Genomic DNA, 20,131 nt, shown 5'->3' with positions numbered 1-20,131 from the left:
GACAGTAACTTATAACTCTAGCTATTGCTGCTGTGCTGTCTGAAAAGTTGTTTGTCCATGTCCTCTATAAACATACCATCCTTGAAGAAAATTTGGAAAAACCTGTTTGACCTTCCAGTGAAGGGGTTCAGAATAGGCCTCCCCAAGATGTGCTACTTTGGCATGTGAATTATTTTGAGCTGAAGGTAGTCGTGACCCTGTGAGCTCATGAGAAACTTTTACTTCTCCCTTAAAAAATTTAAATTAGGGGCCTTGTTCATAATAAGAGTTATCACCAGAAGTAACTTTTTATGACCTGTCTGTAGGGGAGGGCAAACTTCTAATTACTGAACACCTGCTCTATCCTTCTTCAGTGGCCTTCTTCTCCTGTGAAGCTCAAAGGTGCCTCCCCTCACCTTTAGCTCGGAATGCCCTATGTTATGTATTCATTGAATGATTGCTGGAAAGAGCTAATGAAAAATTAAAGAGATGAAAGGTACCTAGAATTCTTAAACTCAGAGAGGATGCTCAGAAGTTTTTGTAAATGATTTACCTCATGAGCCCAGTGAGAGAGGGAAATAAAATTTCACGTTGTTCCTTCCTTCCCAAATCCAGACCAATTGGTTATTCATCCTTTTTTCCCTAAGAATAGCCATTACCTATGTCCTAAGGGATTGGGGAGGCTTTCTGCCTGCCTGGGACATGCAAGCTGTCAGTTCTTTCTTTTGGCTGTCAGAGGGAATGACTCTGCAAGGCAATGACTTGTGCATCCTCTTCAGTCTGTGGGGAAGGAAGAACTTTACCCTCCTGGTTCTTTAGGCTGACCTAATAACCAAATAGACATAAGACAGGTTAACAAGAGAAAATAACAATATTTAAAACATACATACACATGGGAATCCCGCGTATATAAGAGAGTGAGAGACCTTACACATGTGAGAGGTTCAGAAATAGAAAGTTAAAATGCGGTATATGCAGCACTCTGAGCTAAGGATGAGGTGAGGTGCCCTGGGGGGTTCAAAACATCATTGCAGGGCTCTAAGAAGAGCAGATATTTAGAAATTAGAAATTTGCTCTGCTCATAAAACGTTATTTCTGGTGGCAACTCTTATTATGGGCAAGTCCCCTAGTTCTTTCAGGAAGACGTAAAGTTTCTCAGGAGCCTGCAGGGTCTTAACTGTCTTCAGCTGAAAATAATTCACATTCCAAAGGGTCACATTTGGGGGGGGGGGGGGCTGTCTGAACACCTGCAAGTCCATGTATTGTTTATTACTGCCAGAAATATTTACTGTTTGTTCCAGCTGAAACCTGACAGAAACTTAAAAAAAAAAAAGTCCTAAGCTAAAATAAAAATATATACTCAGAGCGAAAGACGCAAATTAGGAAGACAAAGTTTTCACTTAAATTACATCACAATTCCTTGAAGAGTTGAGAATAACCACCCTGATTTACAGTAAACATGGTGGCATAATTAAACATGGTCACCTCCTCAAACAAACAACCACACCAAAATTACAACCAAACTATAGAACCAGCATCATTCAAAGCCATCAGAAATCGAGCTGAATGGAAGTCCTACAACTATGGAATTAAAGAAGAAACCAACTACAGAATTAAGGAAGAAACCACATTGAGACTGATAGAAGTGGCAGAGATGTGGAATAGGTTGGTCCCACACCCATATGTGGCAGATTAAAAAGCAGGAGGGATATCTCAGGAGCAAGGGGTCCCAGCCCCACATTAGGCTCCCCAGCCCAGGGTTCCAGTGCCAGCAAGAGAAGTCCCCATAACTTCTGGCTGCAAAAAACAGTAGGGATTGAGGCTGTGGGAGACATAAACTGCTGGAGTCTCAGGCAGTTCCTCTTAAAGGGCCCATGCACAAATTTACTTGGACTCACTCCCTCGGAATTCCAGCAGGGGGGCAGTAGATCAAAAGACATCAGAGACACATGTGGGGAGAAACTGAATTGTCCAGCATCAGGCATAAGGGCTAGAGCTGCAGGGGTGGCAGGGGGGGGCAGCTTTCTCCCAGACAGAAGTACTGGCAGAGGCCATTGTCCCTCCTCACATGGAGTCACAGAGCCAGCAGGACCATATCTGAGACTCCATTGACCTGGCTCACACTGTTTGCCCCAACCTGGCGATTCCCAAAAAGTTGGCCCTGCCCCAGCCAACTTTTGGGCCCACCCGACCTGTTTCCAGTGGCTTTTCCATATGAATGGCTTATCTTAGCTCCTGCTTCACAGTTTCCTAAATTCTTTCAACCAACTAGCACCTGGCTTCAGCAAGCCCCATACCGCTCACTAAGTGGCTCCAAGCCCAGCAGTAGCAGCAGCTAGCCATGGTTCACAGCTGGGCCTCTCCTGGGCACCCCAAGCCCAGCACAAGTAGGAGCCATCTGCAGATTGCTTTGTAGATAATGCTGTGTGACCACGGACAGAACACATTCAGTGGCTGACCTTGGATGTCCCAACAGCAATCAAGGCTCAACTACAACAGAAGGATGTACACAATTCACACAGTAGGCACACCTTGAGTACCCAGCATGGGTAATAGTGGAGGTTGTGCCACTGGACCCTACAGAATATCTACTACAATAGGCCACTCTATCAAGCCTGGGAGATGTAGCAGCTCTACCTAATACATATAAACAAACACAGGAGCCTGCCAAAATGAGGAGAAAAAGAAACATGGCCCAAATGAAAAAGCAGATCAAAACTCCAGAAAAAGAACTAAACAAAATGGAGACAAGGAATCTACTAGATGAAGAGTTCAAAACACACTTAAGGATGCTCAAGGAACTTAGTGAGGACCTCAACAGCATAAAAAGATCCAATCAGAAACAAAGGATACACTAATTGACATAAAGAACCATTTTCAGGGACTCAACAGTGCAGTGAATGGAGCCAAAAATCAGAATATAAGGAAGCAAAAAAAAAACCAATCAGAACAGCAAGAAAGAAAAACAATCAAAAAATGATGGTAGTTGTCCCAAAACAGTGTTTGGGACAACTTCAAGCATACCAACATTAACATCATGGGGGTGCTGGGAGGAGAGAGAGAGCAAGAAGTTGGAAACCTATTTGAAAAAATGACAGAAAACTTCCCTAAATTTGGTGTTTTATACAAGTCCAAGAAGCACAGAGAGTCTCAAACAAGATGAACCCTAAGAGGCACACACCAAGACACATCATAAGACTTGTCAGCTGATTTCTCAAAATAAACTTTGCAGACTAGAAGGGATTGGCCAGAAATACTCAAAGTGATGAAAGGCAAGGACCTAAAACCAAGATTACTCTATCCAGCAAAGCCATCATTTAGAATTGCATGGCAGATAAAGAGCTTCCCAGACAAGAAAAAGCTAAAGGAGTTCATCACCACCAAACTAGAATCACATGAGATGTTTAAGGATCTTCCTTAAGAAGAAGATGACCAGAAAACACTAAAATGGCAATAAATACATATCTATCAACAACTCATTCTAAAAAAGAAAATAAGCAGAACAGAAGCAATCATAAATACAAAGAACATTTTAATGGTTGCTAGATGTGATGGTGTTGGGGGAATGGGCGAAAAAGGTGAAGGGATTAAGAAGTACAAATTGGTTGTTACAAAATAGTCATGGAGCTGCAAAATACAGCATAGGGAAAAGAGTAGCCAAAGAACATACATGCATGACCCATGGACATGGAGAACAGTGTGGGGATTGCCTGAAGGAGTTGGGGGGGGGGGGGGTGTTGAGGAGTTAGAGGGGGTGAAAAAAATGGGACAACTGTAATAGCATAAATAATAAAATATAATTTTAAAAAAGAGTGAATAACTGTCCTCATCTTCTTACAAATCTGCAAAACCAGAAATGCAACTGTGGAAGCAATTCAAAGACCTGTGACTTGGGACCGTTGAGAAGTAAAACTGCCCTTTTTCCCAAAGCCATGAGAGCTGAAGTTGGGCAACTGGATGTAAACTTCAGAGAAATCCCCACAACAGCTTATATATGGTTGTGCCTATTGCAGAAGATCACCAGACACATTCAAACCTCAACCCAGGAAAAACCTATCAAATTGTCACTGGCTGCCTTCACTCCATCTGATAATGATTTGAGCCAGACATCTAGAACTCTTCTTGACTGCCTGCCTTCAGAACTCAGAAACTGGGATTATAGTCTGCTCGATCATTAGCTATAGTTTTTCTTTTGTTTCCATAAGGATACCTCTTAAATACCTGATTGTTTGCACATAGGCCTAACTTTGAAACCCACCTGTATCACTGGCTTCTGAAATTAGATAAAACCATGTAATTAAACTGAAAGACTGGGAGACTAGTTTAATGAGATATGGAACAATCTATCAACTCAGCTTCTAGAATGTGTAACTTCTCAGGAAGTTTCAAAGGCAGGACTGAAGGGATTCAGAACGGGCCATCCCAAGATGCACCATTTTTGCGTGTAAATTATTTTGAGTTGCATCTTGTGAGAAACTTTTACCTCTCCCTTAAAGAATTTAAATTAGGGGCCTTTGCCTAGAATGAGTTATTACCAGAAATAACCAGGGCAGACATCTAATTACGGAACATCTGCTCTTCTAATCGTTCTGCAGTAACTTTCCTCCCCCTAGGTGCCTTACCTTATCTTTAGTTCAGAAGGTCACATATACCTCATTTTCCCTGTCTGTTTCTGAACCTCTCAGGTATGTGGGGTCTCTGACTCTCTCATGTATGTAGATTCCCACACATGCATAATTAAATTTGGTTATTTTCTCTTGTTAATCTTTCCATGTACATCGAATTATTAGACTGGCCAAAGAACCTAGGAGGGTAGGAGAAAATTTCTTCCCTCGCACCAGAAAGTTTGATTGTTTAAGATGTTGCTGAATAGCTTTTGTAAGACTATTACTTAACAAGTGTTTTACTTATAAGGCTACTCTTTCAGGAGAGCTTAGATAATCTCAACTGCAGAGTGAAAAATAAGGTCAGAGCAATTTCTTAGGACATTCTTAGGACATTCTTCCCAAATGTATACATGCCTAAACCTAAGTTACTTAAGTCATTTTGCCTGCCTCATGTTATAGTAGAATTGACGTGTGTGTTCATCATTTGTTCAGAATTGAGTTTTAAACACTTTAAATACAGTCATGTGCCACTTAATGACAAGGATTCATTCTGAGAAATGCATCATTAGCAATTCTGCCATTGTGTGAACATCAGAGTGCACTTACACAAATCTAGACAGTATAGCCTAATACACACCTGAGCTATATGGCTACTGCAGTGTAGGGGAGGAAAAGTAATTTTCTCGCCACCTTTATGGGTTCTTGGCTAGACATCCCTGTAATAACATACAGATTAACAGGAGAAAACAGAAGTTTAGTAGCGTGTATGCTTCCTTTATACGTGGGAGAGACCCAGGAAAACTGAGTTACTTGCCGAAATGTCTGAAGCTACCACCTTAAATACCACCTTCAGATGAAGACAAAAGAAGATGTTGGGGGCCTGGGAAGTCAGTTATTTTCCATTTACTTCTAGAAACTGCAAGTCTGATCGTGGTGGCTCAACTACCGTGTAGAAAGTTTTCTTGTTTGTCAGAATAAAAGGAAAAGCTCAGTAAACAAGAGTAAGTTTGTTGTGGAGATTTAAGTCATTTTCTTTTTCAGTGATTAGAGCTTTTAGAGATCAGGTCATCCCCACCTTCCAGGTATAGAGAAGAAAACATCCTTTCAAATAACAGATCTTACAGATCTAAGTGTCTTTTAAAAGGGTGACTTCTACTTGGTTTTCAGAGCTTCTCCCTGAAGTTCTGCTGTTTATATACAATATAAACATCCTAAAATAATCCTTATGCTAAATAGAAATATTTGGGGGTGGCGAATTCTCCCTGCAGCTCCTAGGCTATAACCTATACAGCGTGTTACTGTGTTAAATGCTATAGGCAATTGCAACACGATGCTAAGTGTTTGTGTAATGTGATGTACTACAGTGTCACTAGCTGATGGGAATTTTTCAGCTCCGTCATAATCTTAGGAGACGACTATCCTATATGTGTTCCATTATTGACTGAAATGTCATTAAGTGACACGTGACTGTATTTTATTTTGCTTACCACACAGGGAGACAGTACAGGGAGAAAAGCCTGGTGTCCTTTTTTATGAGTATATTTTCATCCATTTTCAGTGCTCACAAAGGAGTCAGATCACACTTGGGTGAGTCTCCTCTGCCATTTACAAACAAGAGCATTCAAGCAGGGAAGAGGTTTTTCTGCCCAAACAAGCACATGTACAAAATAATGACATCAAAAATCTTTGTATTTGACTTGAATAATGTTGGTAAATACATATTTGGGTACATATCACCCACTTTCACCACTCCTACCTATGATGTATAACTGTATAACTAAAGCTCTAGAATTGTACAAATAAGCTACAGATTGGCACCATAAACAAGGATAATTAGGGATTTGCTTTGTATCTTTCCCTTTGGCAAGTGCTTTTGTTGCTCTAGCTACTTATCTTCATCAGCCTTACTAAAAAGAAATCCTCAAGTGGTTCTTGACAAGTTGGCTCTGTTATACAGCTACATGTATCAAAGACGTCAGATACTCAGATCAGTTACTAAATGTTCATTATTACCTTACTATGTGCTGCTGCTAGTTAAAAGACATTTTCTAGTCACATGAAGTTTGTGGCTTGGTTTAAATTCTTGCTCCTTTGTATTGTTGTATATGCTCATTCAAATGCTTGGTCTGAAATGCAGAGATAGTAATGATCTATATTTATCTAATAATCAACATTAAGTGAACACTAGTATGTGTCAGACCTTATTTTACATGCCTTTTTCATCTAATTTTCCCAGAATATAAGTCCTGTGAGTAATAGAGCTAGCCTGGAACCCAGGCCTGGCCTCAAAGCATGACCGGGCCACTACAGCATCCTCCTACTTAGTAGCTTTCTGCATTAAACCTGTGCCTCTGTTTTGAGCCTTCCTGGTCATGGTCATTACAAAGCCTCTGCAACTCATCCTGCAGTCTAGTTTCATAAAGTAGCAAGCCTTTGTGTAGTTTTTGATTTTCAGTTACTTTCCATTCACTTCTAGAGACTGCATGTCTGTGTCATGGTGACTCAACCCACCTTGTAGAAAGTTGTGTGTTCTTCAGTCTAAAACAGTGGTTCAGAATTGTTGTACATTTTTATATACTTACACACCAGTAAGATAAAGGAGCTGTTTAATCAAGGTCTTAAAAGGTTGGCTTTTTTTTCCCCTTCTACCCTTTGTAGGGTAAAAAGTACCAGTGGGATGCAGAAACTCAAGGATGGATTCTCGGTTCTTTTTTTTATGGCTACATCATCACACAGATCCCTGGAGGATATGTTGCCAGCAAAGTGGGGGGGAAACTACTGCTAGGATTTGGGATCCTTGGCACTGCTGTCTTCACCCTGTTTACTCCCATTGCTGCAGATTTCGGAGTTGGAGCGCTCATTGTGCTCAGAGCACTAGAAGGACTAGGAGAGGTAATTTTCTTGTCTTCTGTTTTCTTCTTACCCTATATCGCTCTCTTGTCTTCTTAAAGATATCACTCTTCGGTATGAACATGAACCAAAAATTGATACTGGGAGATTATAGGGATTTATTTTTTTAACCAGAAGGTAACCTGAGTAGATTTCTTTAGTGGTCAGTAGTCTGGAGTGGGAGCCCCCTGAAATTGACAGCTTTATTCAAAGAGTAGAGAAAACATTTTCCAGGAGACATTCCACAGCTCTCCCTACTCTCTTATTATAGGAGATAAGAAAACAAAACACTATTAAAACAGTTAGGACAGACCTCCTGAACTTTTGCCACAGTTTATCTCTGCTGTGCCATTGATTGCACAAAATCTAAAACACATGTTATACAGTAGATTATTGAATTATCTTTTCTTTTAAATTTGTTGCTATTGGAAGAACTTCCTCTTTATCGTTTGTTCTTTTTTTTCTGGTCCTCTAATTTAGAGACAGATTATCATTTTATATAACTTTCTTTGGTTCTGTGATTCTTCTGGTCTTTTTGTTGCTTTTAGAATTGTTACAGTTAATTTTATGTCTTCTTTTTCTCCCCTCCTAACACTTTTATCATTTTTAAAAATTGTAATTCCTTGTATTTTTTTCCTTTCCACTTCTCCTTTGCATTTCATCATATGTACCTTTATCTTTAAATAATGATCTCCTTTTGTTTCTAAATTCCACTTCTACCTGTGAAACTGAGGCATAGATGTAGTTTGCTCTCTCTTAACATTTTTTTAACCCAAGCAACATAGTGGCCTCTGGGTTTGGTGTAGAGCATGAAGGTTATTTTAGGTAGTGATGTATTATGCTATGTTGGAAAGCCACTAACTGGAGTCATAAAAGCAGAGTTTGAATAACAGCTTCACTGAGAAAGCATTCGGTAAGTCCTAATCGCTAGGCCTCAGTTCCATCATTTTTTAAAGTTGCGACTAAAATACCTGCCCCATATTTAGTCACAGCTCAAGTTGGATAATGATTGCTAGAATACTTTGGATATTTCCAAGTGCTGTTTAAATTTAAGCTTTGATCAGTCATGGAAGGATTCTCATTTTGTCCTTATTAAATAGAGATGTACTAAATAAATCCCACTTGACAATAAAAAATGCCCCCATATCACCTGGTTTCTCTTCTCCTTACTGAGTTAGTTATACTTAATTGTAGTGTATTTTCTCTGTTCCAAATATTGAATCTCCTTGCTGCATATATTTCCATATTTTAGCATACTGTCTATTTATACCACTAATTTAGCATTATAGTATATTGATTGAATTACTTCTACATCTCAAGTGCCTGCTTTATTTCTGAATAGAATTTAAGTTGTGTTCTTATGTTCGTTCATCTTTCTTTATTCCTCCAATATGTATCACATGTGCATTTCCTCATTCATAAACTTAGGTCAGCATCTTTCATCCCTAGCATCTGATTCACTGTAAATATACCTACATTGTCCCTAAGTTGTATAATAAAAGTTTTCATAATCCCTGTGGACATTTCCAAACATCTAAATATTTATTCTATAATGACTCCTGTTGCTCAATGATACAGATTCTTACCAATTTGGAATGCTGCCTAAATCATTTTTGCTTCTACTGGTACTTCTTTCTTTCTTTTTCTTTTGGACAGAATCAGCAGAAAGCACAAAGTATTAAAGTGTGTATTCTCTCCATTAATAGTAGGACTAGCTGCCATTTATTTTTACAACAATCATGCAAGATAGGGAGTTTTATCCCTGTTTTACATGCAAAGAACCTGAAGTTGAAGGAGAATCACTGAGGCTACACAGTTAGAGTGACAAAGGAGAGCTGTGAACCCACACTGCTTTGAATCTACCAAAACCTATTCGCGCCCATTGTCCTGTAGCATTTCCTCCTCTCCCAACTTTCTGTGAGCCTCCCGGCCTCCACTGCTCCATTACCTTTCCATATCATAATTGACATTTACTAGACTACTTATCCCCAGAAAGGAAAAAAGAAAGACTATAAATACTGTGATTGAATTCATTTTTTTTCCAGACCATTTTTCCTGTCAATTAAGATCAATTTGAATTTCTCCCAGTATCCCACAGTATTAGCTCAGTATTTTTCAAAGTTACATATTGGTAACATTCCCATTTCATTCAGATCATTAATAAAGTGAATGAGTAAAATTAACCTTTAGAAGAATACTTTATGTCATCATTCAGTACATTCTTTTAGATCTGTTGTAACCCTTACCTTAGTCTTCACACCAGCTGACAGAATCCACAAGTCTTTGTTCAGATTGTGAAAGCACTTCATTATAAAGTATTTTCACTCAACATTGTGAAGACATCTTACTTCATGGAACCTGATTCTAGTTTGATCTTTATCCAGAAATTTCTCTTGCAATAAAATTCAATTCAATTTAAAACATTAATAAAACTACCTTATATTTCATCAGAAATATACTTTTTCCCTCCTCAGGGGGTTACATTTCCAGCCATGCATGCCATGTGGTCTTCTTGGGCTCCCCCTCTTGAAAGAAGCAAGCTTCTTAGTATTTCATATGCAGGTAAGATAACTGTTCTTATAAAAATGTCTGCTGTCACTTGTTATGTACATATCAACCTTGGAGAAAAAGTGTCTCTACTCCAGAATCATACACTGTGAGATGCCTCCTTTGGGGAAAAATTAAGTTTTGGGGTATAACTTAATTATTAATATTTTTTTATTTGGCTCAACTGTATATAGCAATGTGACTTTATTAACCAAGGCCATTTTCTTCATCTGCCATCATTTATTTTAAAAAATGTTGACTTTTCAGATGTTGGTATAGAGAATGCTATGCTTTATTTAAAAAATACAATGGCTGGAAAATTGAACACTTGTCCTTTTAAATTGTGATTTCTAATTTTATTGTCTAATTCATGTAACATGACTCTTAGCCCTTCTCTTCATATATCTTTTTTCTATGCATTTGCCATCATTTTGATCTATAAGTGAGACAGCATGAGCTTTATATATGAATTATAAGTTTACCAGATTACACAAGAACTCTAGCCTCTCTTACATTAACTGAATTGAAACTGTTGACCTCACTGCTTTCACACAGTGGTTTAGAAAGGCCTCTCTGTGGTGCCTTATTAGCTAAAATTTAAAGGATAAGAATGAACTAGTCATGCAAAGAGCATTCCAGCCAATCAGAGTAGCATGCACAAGGGCTCTCAGGCAAGAAATACATAAGGGTTCAAAGAAATGAAAAAACTATAGGTGGCTAAAACATAATGAATAAAAGAAATACGGCATAAGAGCTTAGAGAAATAGACAAGAGCCAGATAACATCAGGTCTTACAAACTACAGGAAAGAATGAGGATTATTTTATTCAAAATAGAATGGGGAGACATCAGAAGTTTTTAATCCACAGAGACACATAAACCAATTTATATTTTAAGATGATTCTTGCAGCTGTGTAGAGATTGACATGAGAAATCTGATGATAAGTTCGAGATGAGGTACTATCTCTTGTTCCCCTTTTCCTATTGAACAATCTAAACCCAAACCAGTTGTCAACATTCTTTACATTCTTCACCACTTCATTTCAGCTAGCCTACACCTTGGCACATAGTACCTGGCATTCAGTAACCATTTGATTTATTTTTCCAGCTCTTATCTCCTATTCCTTCCTTTACCTAAATGAAGTTCCCAAACCTACTCTCTGCTTTCCTGCTTCCATTCCTTTACTCATCCTGTTACAGCTCCCTCTGTATCTTCTTACCTGTCTTTTCAAAGTCCATTGCTGCTTCTTACATCTTTTCCTGACCTCTGAAAGTCAGAGGAAATCTGTCTCATATTTGAAAATTCTTATTGCTCTGTGACACTTAACACTTTCTAAAATGTGATAGTAAGACCAAAACTTGAGCCAAAAAACAATATCTGATTATTTTAGCTCCACCATACCAACTAAGATGTCTTGTGTTTGGTGGTTAAATTGAATTTTATTATTTATTTTCTGAAATAATTGCTCCTAATATATTTTGGGGAAATTATATTATTAAAAGTTTTATTCTTATTTCATCAAGCATTCTACTCTAGGTCATGTTTATCAGCCTTAGAAACCATCTTTGAACCCCAGATACCTGAATTTCTAACACATGTGGCATTTATTACGTCTTATATTGATTGATGCCTTCTAATTCATCGATAGCTATGTAGTTGTTAATGGAACTACATATTAACACACACATTTTACATGTTGTGGGTTTTCTAGTAAATGATTCCTTAAGAAAATGGGTGGTTTGTATTTTACATGTGACTAATTCAGTTCTTGTAGGATCTGAATCATTCCTTCTCTTCTCCATTATTTGTTACCCATCTTCCTTAAGCTGTAACTTGTCCCTCTATTCATCTCTCTGAAGAGTTTACAAAGTCTTTGTTGTTGTTGTAGGAGCACAGCTTGGGACAGTAATTTCTCTTCCTCTTTCTGGAATAATTTGCTTCTATATGAATTGGACTTATGTCTTCTACTTTTTTGGTAAGTTGATTGAAAATTTTAACCTTAATTATAGTGTAACAAATCCAGAGCATAAGTAAATATGACTTGTCTCCTCACACAACCACATCAGACTTACAACTAAATTATAGAACAACCATCACTCATAACTGTCAGAAATCAAGTTGAATGGAAGTTCAACAACTATAGAATTAAATAAACCACATCCACCCAGATTGGTAGGAGGGACAGAGATATGAATGGGCTGGTCCCACATCCATGTGTGATGGTTAAATATTTGGGAGGGATATCCCATGAGTGAGGAGTCCCAGCCCCACACCAGGCCCTCCAGCCCAGGTTCCAGTGCCAGGAAGATAAGTCTCCATAACTTCTGGCTGCAAAAACCACCAGGGATTGAGTTGGTGGAAGAAACTTCTGGAGTCCCAAGCAATTCCTCATAAAGAGCCAACACACAAACTTACTCAGACTCACCCCCTCTGAGCTCCAGCACTGGGGTAGCAGCTCAGAAGTCACAAGTGCCATACAAGGAGGAACTGAAATGTCTGGCATCAAGATGAGAGCTGGGGAACAGCTTTCTCCCAGACAGAAAGGCAGGCAGAAGCCATTGTCCCTTTTCTGAACCCTGCCCCAGAGAGCTACAGAACTGGCAGGATAGTGTAAGCAGCCTCTGGGACAACTTCAAGAGGTCCAATATTCATATCAGAAGGAATACCAGAAGGTGAATAGAAAGAGTGAGAAATTGGAAATCTATTTGAAAAAATAATGAAAGAAAACTTCCCTAATTTATTGAAGGAAATACACATACAAGTCCAGGAAGCACAGACAATCCCAAACAAGATGGATGCAAAGACACCCACTCCAGACACATCATAATTAAAATGCCAAAGTTTAAAGATAAAGAGAGAATCTCAAAAGCAGCAAAAGAATAGCAGTTTGTTACCTACAGGGGAGTTCACATAAGACTGTCAGCTGATTTCTGAGAAGAAACTTTGCAGGCTAGAAGGGATTGGCAAGAAATATTCAAAGTCATGTAAAGCAGGGACCTCCAGCCAAGATTGCTCTACTTAGCAAAGCTATCATTCAGAATCAAAAGGCAGATAAAGAGCTTCCCAGACAAGAAAAAACAAAGAGTTCATTATCACCAAACCATTATCCTATGAAATGTTAAAGGGACTTATTTAAGAAAAAGAATAAAATCAAAACTATGAACAATAAATGGCAAAAATACATTTCTATCAACAGTTGAATCTAAAAAATAAACTAAGCAAACAAGAACAGAGACAGAATCATGGATATGGAGAGGCTTTTTATGGTTGCCAGATGGGAGATGGGCGTATGGGAAAGGGTAAAGAGGTGAGGGGGTTAAAAAGTATAAACAGGTAGTTACAGAATAGCCGTGGGGATGTAAAGTACATTATAGGAAACAGAGTAACCAAAGAACTTATGCATATGACCCATGGACATGAACAATGGTGTGGGGAATGTCTGGGCCAGTGGGGGGTGCTGGGTGGACAGAGGAGAAGGGGGGAAATTGGGACAACTGTGATAGCATAATCAATAAAATAAAAATCCATAGTGTAACAGTAGCCCCATAATTGGTTAAAAATGTATATTCTAACTCACGGAAGTAATCATCTCCTAAACCACAAAGCTCTAAAACACTACTGATAACTTGTGTTTTAAGTTGATATGGTTAAAATGATCTAGCTAAGTTTTGACCTGATATTAGTTTTGGAATATCTCAGTAGAAACTGCTCTTGGATCCATGACTTAAATACTGTACTTACTAACAAAAATTACTATGTTGGACATTATAGATATGTATATTTTGAAAAATTCCTTCTCAAGCAAAATAAGATGCTTTCCCTTGGTAGTTCTAATCTTGTCTAGGGCCTTTTATTTCTCATTAGAATGATGATACATGTTTTTAATAAATTAGGTTACCACAAAAACATTTTATGCATTGACTACATCTATCTGCAGTCAAAAAAAAAAAAAATCAATCAACAACATACCTGTGGAAATAATAGGTTGCATAAATTTATATTTTAAAAGATTTGTCAGCATGCTCTTCTCTCTCTTGAGCATGCCCACATCTTTTCCCACTCCCTGCTTCCCCAGGGCCTGCTCTGTCTCTCTGCAGCACCCCCCCTCCCCCGTGCCTTTCCCCTGTCCCCATTTCCTCCCCGCAGGCACATTCTCTCTGCCTTTGTGTTTCCTAAGCTCCAAGGGCCCCTCTTTGGCCTCTGTAACTTGTTTCCTGAGCCCACAAAACCCAGCTGGCTCATTTCTTCCATAGCTCACCTCTTCTACCTCTGACTTTCTAAATAAACTTTTGCAAATAAATAAATAAAAATAAAAGATTTCTCTGGTATACTCTGATAAGCAGAGTCATATGGTCAAAAAGTTGTTCTCTTCAAAATTTATAAGAAATAATACAAATAGCAACTATCCCATTAAAGAATTATAAGAGGAACTTGAAATGAAAACTAAACTGAAACCAAATTTACATTGAGTTTATACTAACATAGTTTTTTCAAGACATATAAAAGTTGCTGTTGGTACATTCTAATTTTACTTAACTATTATTTTTCTGTTTTAAGGTATAATTGGAATCATTTGGTTCATTTTATGGATCTGGTTAGTTAGTGATACGCCAGAAACTCACAGGACAATCTCCCACCAAGAAAAGGAATACATTCGTTCATCATTAAAAAATCAGGTATGGACTTTGGCATATTTAAAAAATAATTTTAAGCATACAACTGTAATCGAATAACAATAAAAATTTAAGAAAAAAAATAAAAAATAATTTTTAAAAGTTCTTTTTCTTCAGAATTAAGGTACCAATTTTTTTTCTTTGACTATGCCACTATCTGGCCTGGAAGCCCGAGATACCATTTTTAATAGATATTTTTATTGTGCATTGCTCACTAGGCAAAGTAGAGCAGGCAAATAAAATAAACGCACAAAATATTGGTTTGTTTTGTCTGAGAAACTCCAATTCTCTCTAGATTAAATCTATGAAAAAATTACTGTTTAAAGTCATTTTAAACCTTTGAGAGCAATGATTTTCAACCTTTTTCATCATGGCACACATAAACTAATCACTAAAATTCTGCAACACACCAAAAAATATATTTTTTGCTAACCTGATTAAAAAAAAAAACAGTAATATGATTCATTCACACCAGACAGCTATTGTGTTGGCTGTTATCATTTTTTTATTTGACAGTCTAAGGGAAAAGAGGTCAGTGCCCCACACCTCTGTGCTGCAGCTCACCAGTTTAAAATTGCTGTTCTAGCGTGATTATCAAGTGAATCTTAAGTTTGTCTTTTCTTCTTAATTAGTAGAAAATAAAATGTGTTATTTATTAAAGGAATCTTATAGCTTCATTTTAAATGTTAGTTGTTAGAAAACTAATTGATATGTTTTTATCTGTATTTTAAATGAGTGTGATTTAATGAGGACAGTACATTTATTACCATCATCATAGTATTATATATTACAATATGATTCTATTATATATAATATGATTCTATTATTATATAATATATAATATGATGATAATAAATTATATAATATTATGATGCTATATAACAGAATCACATTATTGTATAATATATAATACATAATATAATCATTATATTATCATAATATAATATATACCTATTTGCCATCTTTAGAAAAAAATTTATATTTTATTAAACACAATAGCAAGTCAGAAATAAAAGTCTGCCATGATTTCATATAGTAAATACTCAAGCCATGGAAACAAAATATTTGCCTTTTGGGAGAATAAAAGAATAATATGAAAACATTAGGAAAAATTAAAATATATATAGTCTATAAAATATTTCATTTAAAATTTTTATTGCCCATTATGTTATTATTATTGATACTTTCAATTTTTAAATATACTATAGCCAGGCAGTATTTAAACATTTACTCATTTACATTTCTTTTAAGTTTTTTAATTTTGCTACAAATGCCTCCACAAACTGCTGAACTTTTAGTAAACATGGTATCTCATGGGCTTTGCTAAAGGTTGGCAAAAACTTAGAGAAATCAGCAAAGTAATAAGGAAAGTTACTTTGAGAGCTTGGTGGCCTTTGTGATGTGAACCAAATGAATTACCCACTTTTTTCCCTTAAGAAACAGATAAAAAGAATTTAATGCCTTGTAAACAAGTCTTGCCACATAAAACTTGATATGTTTTGTCACATTTTCTCAGCATGAATGGCCAACAACTAGATTCTTCCAATACTTTATTTTTATTATTATTTTTATGGACTTACAAAACTTTTTAATTTTAGATTATTTGTTAAAGCTTTCTCTACCTGATGTGTTTCTAAATCTGTCCAAAAGGCAAACCTAAGTTAATTTGTTCTTTCATATGCTTCAGAAAGTAGAACATTCAGAAGCAAGAGGAGTTAGGAGGATTAAATCTTGGATCCACAGCATCTGCTGTACTTTATTCATTCTTTAAACATTTTTTGAGAACTTACTATGTCCTAGGTCTTTTTCAGGTACTGAGGACTTAAAAATTAATGACAGAAAGAAAATGAACAGGACATGGTTCTTGTGAGATCTGTGATCTTCAAAAGGAGACAGACATTAAGAAACAGAATTTCCATACAGTATAGGCTGCGCGATGCGGGGCCATAAGACAGCACTACTGTTGTGCTTTTGGAAAGCAGTAGCAATTCTATAATTATCTTAATTTTTTAAATTTTATTTATTTATTTTCTGAGAGAGGGGAAGTGAGGGAGAAAGAGAGGGAGAGAAACATCAATGTGAGAGAAAAATATTGATCGTGCCCACACCGCTTGCACATGCCCCCACCAGGAACTGAACCTGCCACCCAGGCATGTGCCCTGACAGGGAATCAAACTGGCAACAATTTTGCTTTGCTGGACGATACCCAACTGAGCCATACTGGTCAGGGCTATCTTAATTTTTATCTAAAAGGTGGGGGCTAAGGCTGTTAGTCAGGAGAGGAGATTTTTGCTCCTTTTTGTGGTTTATAGCATTCATGGTTTTGTCTGTGCTCAGACATGATTAGAGAGTGATCTTATTTTTTGTCTCATTCCGTCATGTTTGCAGAGTGGCTTTGTTCAAGTTCAATGGTCAAACACTCTGACCTAGTTGATGGAAGCTGGCCAGCTCAGGTGACAACAACCTGGGGTTGCTTTTTCTCTCTCACTAATAAAAGCATATCCAATCAGTCTTGAAAGGGAAGTTGGAAGCCAGACAAATTGGGGGATTGAGATGTGCAGGCATTTCAGGCCAGGGATATGGTGTGAGCAAAGGCACAAGAGACAGAGGGTGATATCTGCCAGGAAGTGCGGCAGTTGGCAAAAAGCAAAGAGCTGCAAGAAATATAGGGGGCAGGCGAAAGTCAGACCATGGGGGGTCCCCTGTGTCTCACTGAAGAGCTTAAACTACCCTGTAGGCACTGGGATGCCATGAATTGTTTGTGAGCCTGGTGATAGAATGGGGTTTGCATGTTAGAGAGCTTACACTGACGGCTGTGTGTAGAGAACACCTGCACGGGATAGGCAGGGTTCTGGTTAGAATGCTTTCTCACTCATCAAGCCAAGAAAAAGTCAGTACTATATCATAGGCAGAGATGAGATTTCGTTCTTACCATGAGTAGATCTTACATTCATGGGAATATATACAGTTCCAATTCTGATTTAGAAATGTTACAAAAAGAGCAATAAAATCTTCAGGGTGCTTGGCGGGTAAACTCAGAAGACCAGCTTATAACTAGTGAACTCTGTACTAGTGAGTGCTTTAAGATCATCAACTTTTACTCAGTTTTAAAGATCTCTTTTTAATAAAGTGTGAGAAAACATTACCACTTCACTGAGGTTTTCTTTCCCAGAGATCTGGTATTGGTTTTTTTCTTTTATTTAATTGATTCCTGAGTACAACATGTATTATAACTGTTTGGCTTCTCCTTTATACTTTTAAGAAAAAGCATACAATTTGGCAACATTATGAAGCAAATGGGGTCCTTGGTTTGAATATTTTGTTGTTGTAAATTAAGAACATCTATTTCATGCAACTTTTTCCAAATCAATTTGTTGTTACTTGCTTACGACAGGAAAACATTTTTCTGTGAATTTGCACTTAAAGACACTCAAGTATTTGTTAAATTACCTTAGCCTTCCTATATTCTGAAAATTAACACATTTAACAGCAAATAATTTTTGGTAGTTTGTCCTTTTTTGTTTCAGCTTGTATAGAAAAAAGCTGCTCTATCTATTATTACAGATTTAATGATACCTTCTCTATACAAGGTTCAAGACCTCATTGATGTTCTTTCAGAAATTTGTAACAATTCACATATCTAAAGAAAATTTCCTTTCAAAATGTTGACTGGGAAGATAATCTGAGCAATTTAAAAATTCCCTTCATTTATCACAGTGGTATTTTAGAAACAATAGCAAGGAGATAATTTTTAGATCCAGAATATCAGAAAAAGCTGTTTTGTACTTTATTAAGGTCTTGCCTTAAACTTGCGTCATCCATTATGGTAGGCACTAGCCCATGTGGCTATTAACTTTTCATTTAAACTAACTTATTAAAATTTCAGTTCCTCTGTTGCACTAGCCAGATTTTAAGGGCTTAATAGCCACATGCGGCTACTGGTGACCACACTGAGCAATGCAGACACAGGACATTTCCACTGTGGAAGGAAGTTCTCTCAGACATCACTGCCTTAGAACCTTGAAGGATTGTTTTAGTGTCTGCTGAATATTGGATAGTTTCTCCTAATAACATTTAAAAATTCATCTTTAACTTGAATGTTTTTATAAAGGAAGATTTTTCTTCCCTGAACATAACTTATAATGTGGAAATACAATACCATAAATTGATCTCACAGTTCTTATTGGGAGAAAAGAAAATTTTTCTTTTTTTCTAAGTATATTTTATTGATTATGCTATTATAGTTGTCCCAATTTTTTCTCCCTTTTATCCCCACTCTGCTCTGCACCCCCCACCCTCCAGCATTCCCCCCGACACACCCACGCCCTTAGTTCATGTCCATGGGTTCTACATATAAGTTCTTTGGCTTCTCTATTTCCTATACTATTCTTACCCTCTTCCTGTCTATTTTATGCAATTATGCTTCTTATTCCCTGTGCTTCCCCTTCCACTCCTCCCCTCCCCCTTCCTCTCCCCACTGATAACCCTCCATGTCATCTCCATTTCTGTGATTCTGTTCCTGTTCTAGTTGTTTGCTTAGATTTTGTTTTTGTTATTTAGGTTCAGTTGTTGATAGTTATGAGTTTGTTGTCATTTTATTGTCCATAGTTTTGGATCTTTTATTTCTTAGATAAGTCCCTTTAACATTTCATATAATAAGGGCTTGGTGATGATGAATTCCTTTAACTTTACCTTATCTGGGAAACACTTTATCTGCCCTTCCATTCTAAATGACAACTTTGCTAGACAGAGTAATTTTGGATGTAGGTCCTTGCCTTTCATGACTTCAAATACTTCTTTCCAGCCCCTTGTTGCCTGTAATGTTTCTTTTGAGAAATCAGCTGACAGTCTTATGGGAACTCCTTTGTAGGTAACTGTCTCCTTTTCTCTTGCTGCTTGTAAGATTCTCTCCTTATCTTTAACCTTGGGTAATGTAATTATGATGTGCCTTGGTGTGTGCTTCCTTGGGTCCAGCTTCTTTGGGACCCTCTGAGCTTCCTGGACTTCCTGGAAGTCTATTTCCTTTGCCAGATTGGGAAAGTTTTCCTTCATTATTTGTTCAAATAACTTTTCAGTTTCTTGCTCTTCCTCTTCTCCTTCTGGCAGCCCTATGATTCGGATATTGGAGCATTTAAAGTTGTCCCAGAGGTCCCTAAGCCTCTCCTCATTTCTTTGAATTCTTGTTTCTTCATTCTGTTCCAGTTGGATGTTTATTTCTTCCTTTTGTTACAAAGCATTAATTTGAGTCCTATTTCTGTCACTGTTGGTTCCCTGAATATTCTGCTTTATTTCACTTTGGGTATCCTTGATTTGTTCTTTCATTTTGTGACCAAGCTCGATCAGTTCTGTGAGCATTTTGATTACCAGGGTTTTGAACTCTCCATCAGATAAGTTGGCTGTCTCCTCATCGCTTAGCTCTCTTTCTAGAGTTTTGCT

General features: G+C 37.3%; 1 protein-coding gene across 2 annotated transcripts in view; it reads left to right on the top strand.

The window, feature by feature from the left end:
* SLC17A5 (solute carrier family 17 member 5) overlaps positions 1-20,131 on the top strand; it is a 62,847-nt gene that overhangs the window by 17,596 nt on the left and 25,120 nt on the right. For both annotated transcript variants that reach the window (XM_045184861.3, XM_024576610.3), the window contains exons 3-6: positions 7,245-7,478; positions 9,950-10,037; positions 11,911-11,997; positions 14,580-14,698. In XM_045184861.3, coding sequence (XP_045040796.2) covers positions 7,245-7,478; positions 9,950-10,037; positions 11,911-11,997; positions 14,580-14,698 — 528 coding nt within the window. The remainder of the gene's footprint in view (positions 1-7,244; positions 7,479-9,949; positions 10,038-11,910; positions 11,998-14,579; positions 14,699-20,131) is intronic.

Source organism: Desmodus rotundus, chromosome 11, assembly GCF_022682495.2.
Source record: "Desmodus rotundus isolate HL8 chromosome 11, HLdesRot8A.1, whole genome shotgun sequence".
NCBI classification, from domain to species: Eukaryota; Metazoa; Chordata; class Mammalia; order Chiroptera; family Phyllostomidae; genus Desmodus; species Desmodus rotundus.
Note: the sequence above shows the minus strand (reverse complement) of the source record. Positions and strands in the feature narration are given on the sequence as shown.